This window comes from Festucalex cinctus, chromosome 18 (genome assembly GCF_051991245.1).
Source record: "Festucalex cinctus isolate MCC-2025b chromosome 18, RoL_Fcin_1.0, whole genome shotgun sequence".
Taxonomy (NCBI): domain Eukaryota; kingdom Metazoa; phylum Chordata; class Actinopteri; order Syngnathiformes; family Syngnathidae; genus Festucalex; species Festucalex cinctus.
The window spans coordinates 17864657-17871142 of record NC_135428.1 but is presented as its reverse complement, the minus strand read 5'-3'; the positions used below and the strand labels follow the sequence as shown (position 1 = coordinate 17871142).

The 6486-nt window shown below is 39.5% G+C and overlaps 1 protein-coding gene across 1 annotated transcript in view; it reads right to left on the bottom strand.

Annotated features, from left to right (window-relative positions):
- Positions 1-395: 395 nt before the first annotated feature.
- LOC144006636 (adapter molecule crk-like) overlaps positions 396-6486 on the bottom strand; it is a 41683-nt gene continuing 35592 nt past the window's right edge. Inside the window, exons 2-3 of the mRNA XM_077505585.1 lie at positions 5861-6459; positions 396-699 (exon numbers count right to left, since the gene is read on the bottom strand). Coding sequence (XP_077361711.1) covers positions 565-699; positions 5861-6459 — 734 coding nt within the window. The 3' untranslated portion in view covers positions 396-564. The remainder of the gene's footprint in view (positions 700-5860; positions 6460-6486) is intronic.

Below are 6486 nucleotides of genomic sequence, written 5' to 3'. Positions count from 1 at the left end.
AAGGAGCCATCCAGTTAGCATTCATCGATTCAAGACAATTAACTGGCTATCGATAATGGATCGCCAATCCTTAAGCTGGACTTGTAAACATTCACTTTTTGGTCTGCACATGTAATGAAGGATTAATACGAAATGACAGGCACAACCAAGTTGTCGTTTGGGTTGACAATTCATCAAGGGGGAAACGCAACTTAAAGATAAAAAATAGTTTCATTCATATACCTTTATCAATTTAAAAAAAAAAATGTACAAAAATGAAAGTGTTATTGTCTCGTTTTGAGTTTGACTGTTAAAACATGACAAGCAGAATAATCGGGAATATTTTCATTGTTGTTCTGCTGAGCTCGGGTGTCCATCAAAAAAAAAAAAAAAAAAAAAAAAAAAAAAAAGTGGCGTTCAATCTAAGCTCATCGCCGTTGGCCTTGAGGGCCTGCGACCTGTTTAGCTCGTAGGTTTGCTTAGTAGGTGTGTGCTTCTGTAGTTTTTTTTTTTTTTTTTTTTAACTTGTTCCCCACCCAGACATAAAAATGCGCAAGAGGCGGAAATGCGGGCGACGAGCGTTTCTCAGCTCTCGTCGTCCGGGTGGGTTTGTTCCAGCAGTCGCACGTGGGTGAAGGGGAAGTGGCCGCGCTTGCCTTTGCACTCGCCCTCCCACTGGCCGTTCACGTTGATCTTGGTCACTTTCACCATGTCGCCCACCTGCGGAAACCACACCAAATTAAAAAAAATGAAAGCTAGACAAGAATACACACTCTGATGATCATCAAAAACTGTCAGTTTGGCCACGTGCAGACAATGAAGCTTCATCCAGCACTTGCAGTATTTTTCTTTACTCCTCTAGATGGTGCTCTTGGTTTAAAGATAAAGGTTTGTGCAATGGAAATTGATTAAATCTAGAGAAGTAAAAAAAAAAATATATAAGTTCTTCATGAAGCTTCATTTTCCCATCACTAACATACAGGATTACACCGTAAAAAAAAAAAAAAGGAAAAAAAAAAAAAGGAAAAAAAAAAAAAGAAAAAAAAAAGAAAAAAGAAAAAAAGAGTAAGATGTAATCTACTGCAGTTTTACTTAACGGTACAGACTAATAACTGTTATTTTTCCGATATCCATATTTCTCTCACACTTTTCTTGTAAAATTGTTTTTAAATTAATAATTTTTGGACTTGTGTACACTTTTCTGTGTGTGTTTTTTTTTTTCCATTGTTGACAACTGTTCCTGTAAAAATGAACCTTTTTCTTGCAAATCTCTGGAGAATTTTGTTTTATAAATATTTAACCTTATTCGCATAAAACTTTTTCCTAGTAAAATTATGTTTGTAATTGTGTTTATTTTATTTTACTTAAACTTTTCTTTGTAAAATTCTGATTGTTTTTTGTATGTTGACATTTGTTCCAATAAAATTGGGGATCATCTAGACTTAAAAAAAAAAAAAGACCTGCTGAATTAGTGTTAATTTCGTCAACAAAAAATAACCACAAATAATTTTGTCAACACATTTTTCACCGGACTAAACCTAGACTAGACTAGACTAAAACCCTCATTAATAAACAATAAGTGGGACTAAATCAGCATGCATTTGTGTCGACGAATGAAGACAAGATGAAAATGTACTTCATGAACAAAAATTGGACTAAAATCTAAGGATATTTTAGTTCATGAACAAAAACGAGATGAAAATATGTGTCAAATTTTGTCTAATCTGTCACGTCTGTGACATTGTCATGTGACACTAGGATGTAACGATATCTAAACATCACGATACCACGATTTGAAGTTCATGATACGATAATTATCATGATATTGTGGTGAGGTTGGCGATACAAAAAGGTCACAATATTGTAAAAAAAAAAAAACTAGAGCTGCGAGCAGCTATAAAGGGCCCTCGCAACCCGGGCCACATTGGGGTACTTGCACGTCGGGGTACTGGCATGTTGGGGTACTGTTTCATAGGAAACCATCTAAATTGCCATGCTTTGTGTTTGCAAAGTTTCATAGAAATGCCAAAAATGATGCACAATTAACAAAAAAAATCAAAATGGTTTGGCACATGGCTACAAGAAACTTTTTATAGGTATTAGGCTGATAGATATGCTTCCCAATATTCACACATCTAGCTGAATCATATAATCGGAAATACTTCATAAAAATGTCTAGAGGGCGCTATTGAGCCATTTATTACAAATTGCACAATAAATCTCTAAAATATTCATTTTCCAGACAGGTCTGGTGTGTGTGCAAAGTTTTGTGAGTTTTCGCCCATGTTTAGTCTCTCAAAAAAAACATTTTTCTTTGCAAACAGTGCATCGCTGCAGCAAAGGCGCGTGACAAAATAAAACATTTCAAAAACTTTTCTTAAATATCTTAAGATGAAACACGACAAAGTTGAAGACGATTGGATAAGTTTTGTAGGAGTTTGTTAAAATATGACCCCTATAAAATGGCTACAAATACCAAAGTAAATCAAAATGGCGGACTTCCTGTTTGGTTTAGCCTATGGCTACAGAATACTTTTTTGTAAGTCTGAGGCGGATGGTATCCCAATTTTTACAAATCTAGCTTAATCATACAATCGCAAAAGCTTCATAAAAATGTCTAGAGGGCGCTATTGAGCCATTTATTGCAAATTGCACAAGAAACATCTAAAATATTCATGTTTATGACAAGGCTGATGTGTGTGCAAAGTTTCATGAGTTTTCACACGATTACCCCCCCCCCAAAAAAGCAGCATTTTACTTGGCAAACAATGCATCGCCATGGCAACGGCGTGCGACAAAATAAAAAACTTTCGATAACTTGGCATCTTAAACATCTTAAGATGAAACACACCAAGTTTGAAGACGGTCGGATAAATTCTGTAGGAGGAGTTCGTTAAAATATGACCCCTAAAAAAGGCCACAAAAAATGTCTACAAATCCCAACATAAATCAAAATGGCGGACTTCCTGTTTGTTTTAGCATATGGCTCCAAAAGACTTTTTTTGTACATCGTGGGCTCTTATGTATGCCTCCAAATTATCATAGCGCTAAGTGAAACGTACAACCGGGAATGCTTCGTTAAAGAGGAATTTTTTAGCTCCAAATGTGATGCACGGCCCCTGGGGGACTTCCTGTTGGGTTTAGCACATGGCACCCAGATACTTTTTTGTACATCGTGGGCTCTTACATACGTTTCCAAATTTTCGTAGCTCTAGCCGCTTTGTACAACTGGGAATTCTTCATTAAGAAGGATTTTTTTTCCTTTGCAAACAGTGCATGCCACGGCAACAGCGTGCAACGAAATAAAAGGCTTTCAATAACTTTTCATCTTCAACATCTTAAGATAAATCACACCAAGTTTGAAGATGATCGGATAAACTCTGTAGGAGGAGTTCGTTAAAATAAGACCCCTATGAAATGGCCAAAAAAATGGCAACATGTTCCAAAGTAAATCAAAATGGCGGACTTCCTGTTAGGTTTAGCTTATGGTTCAAAAAGAGTTTTTTGTACCTCGAAGGCTGTTACATATGTCTTTAAATTTTGGTAACTCTAAGTGAAACGTACAGCCTGAAATGCTTCATTAAGTAAGAAATTTGAAACGCAAAATTTGATGCCCTGCCTCTGGCGGACTTCCTGTTAGGTTTCGCATATGGCACCAACAGGCTTTTTTTATAGATCATAGTCTGTTACATATGTGTACCAATTTTCGTAGCTCTAGATTAAACGTACAACCGGAAATGCTTCGTTAAGTAAGAATTTTGAAACTCTAAATTTGATGCCCTGCCGCTGTCATATAGTATGTCAAAAACTTTTGATTTTTTACCATGATGTCCCAGGTGTTGAGATGGTACAGCCCAAGTTTGAAGTCAATCGGGTTAACTGTGTAGGAGAAGCGGGCAAAAGTATGACCACTGTAAATGTGCAAAAATTGACCAAAATTGGACATTCAAATACTCATACCTCACTTCCTCTCTATTTTAGGGTACACATATCAAAGAGGTTTTTGTTGATGTGCTACAGGTGCCACACAATTTTCGTAGCCATAGGACAATCGTAGCGGGACTGGTATCCGTTAAACCTATGTAGGTGGCGCTACAGAGCCATTTTTCTGTTATCATGTATGGTGACTTTAAAATATCAAATTTTTCGCCAGGCCCGATCTGCGTGTAAAGTTTGGTACGTTTTCGTTATGTTTAGTGTCTCAAAAATGTGATTGTTTGCGGAAAAGAATAATGACAAAGAAAAAGAAAAAGAAAAAGAAGAAGAAGAAAAAGAAGAAGAAAAAGAAGAAGAAGAAGAAGAAGAAAAAGAATTCCTTCAGGAACAATAGGGACCACGCAGCGGTCGCCGCTCGGGCCCTTAAAAAAAAAAACAAAAAAAAACACGCACGCACACAAACACACCTATACCCCCCCCCCCATTCCTGCAATGAAAAATATACAAATATTACATACAAAAATATATAAATATATATATATTGGGGCACTTACTTGCTAATGCACGCACGTATTGAGTTCCTACACAATTTGACTCGGTTTATAAGCAAATTACGTTCCCCTTCATCTGACCATTAGAGTGGATTTTAAACATAGCAGGGCCAAAACATGGCATATAAAAATTAAACTGCACTAAAAACAACTAGCCACCAGAGGGTGCTAGAACGACAAATGGAAATCAACCCGACTTTTAACAGATGTGATGCTTTTAATATCGTGACATGACGATGATGATATATTGTGGCAGTTTTAAGATCGCGATATTGCTGTTATCGTTATATCCCTATGTGACACACAGCACAAACACGTGGGACAGACAGGCGGTGGACTCACAATAAAAGGTAAAAAAAAAAGAAGAAATTATGGTTATAACTTAACATGAATCCAACGGCTATGATGTTGCAACAATAATGTTAATGTGACTGCTAACTAATGCTGGCTAACTTACTAGCCACTGTAATTGTGTGTCAAGTTATTTTTCATCAAAAAGATGTGAAGATTTTATGTGAAATAGTTTTAGATCCAAAAAAGCCAATATAATCTGCTGATTAAAAAAAAAAATTATATATATATATATATATATATATATATATATATATATATATATATATATATATATATATATATGTGTGTGTGTGTGTGTGTGTGTGTGTGTGTGTGTGTGTGTGTGTGTGTGTGTGTGTATATCCAGGGGCAAAATGGTTGTCCTGACTAAAACGTTGACAGTTTTTGTTGTTAAAACTAGACGAATAAAATTATGTTTTATTGGACTAAAATTTTTAGACTTATAGTCAACTAGAAAATGGACTAAATTAAAAACGGGATGAGGTTGACTAACTGATTAAAAACTAACAATCGTGACTGAAATTGGACTAAAACTGAGACTAAATTTAAAAATGGCAGAGAAAATTAACACTATGCTGAATGAACGGCAACAAGTGGATAGGAGGGTTAATTATACCCTGTGCCATCTAGTGGAAGAACATTTAATTGCCCTGCCTGTCACCATAGTTTCATGACCAAATGATTTTGTAACAAGTGATTTGGGGAATATTATGAAGTGAAATTGGATCATCTCCCGCGGCACATTAAAACAGAGGTTGGGAATCACTTGTCGACTTGCTTAATTATAAGCTCCCAGAATGCTTTGCTTGCACAATGAGTGGCTCCCCGTTACAATGTACAGAGTGTTGCATTCATACGCTCATCGGTGCGTGCGATCAACTCGCATTTGTGAAGTGTGCACAGGCGTGACGAGGCCATTTAGCGGACAACGCGTTCTCGGCTGAGGCAAACGGGGACAAGAGTGAATGTCGGGGATGGCCCGAGTTGAGGGAAACAAAAAAAAAAAAAAAAAAGAAAAAAAGAAAGAAAGAAAAGGCTACCTCCAAAGCCAGTGCCGTCTTGTCGTAGGCGTTGGGCACCCTCTTCTGAATGGCCCGCGCGTACACCGGCCCGTTCTGTAGGTTCGGGAGCTGGGTGGCAACCACTGGTTGGGCGTACTGGCCCGGGTCCCCCGGGGCCTGGGGCTGCCCAGTTCCGTCGCCACCACCGGCGCCGCTCGCGACCTGCCCCCCTTGTCCTGTGCCGGCCACGGGGGCGCCGGGGCCGGCCGCCGTGGGTGAGGCGGGCCGGTACTTCTCCACGTAGGGGACGGGGATCATCCCGGCGCGCCCCTCCTGGTTGGCGGCGTTCCACCACTGCTCCTCGGGCTTCTCCAGCACACGCAGGATGTCGCCCTTGCGGAACGGGAGGTCCTCGTCGTCGTTGCCGAGGAAGTCGAAAAGTGCCCGGACGAACTCGGCCTCCTCCGTCGGCTGCGGGGGCCCGCCGGCGGAGGCACTGATGAATCCCATGTGCTTGGATTTGGTGATGGGCTCGATGAGGGTGGTGGTGTCCAGGTAGTGGATCTTGTAGAACTCCAGCAGGGCCGGCAGGGCCTCAAACTCCTGATCGCCGATGCGAAACCGTGGAGGAGCTGCACCTGACGAAGGAATGGCGGCTTGGTTAC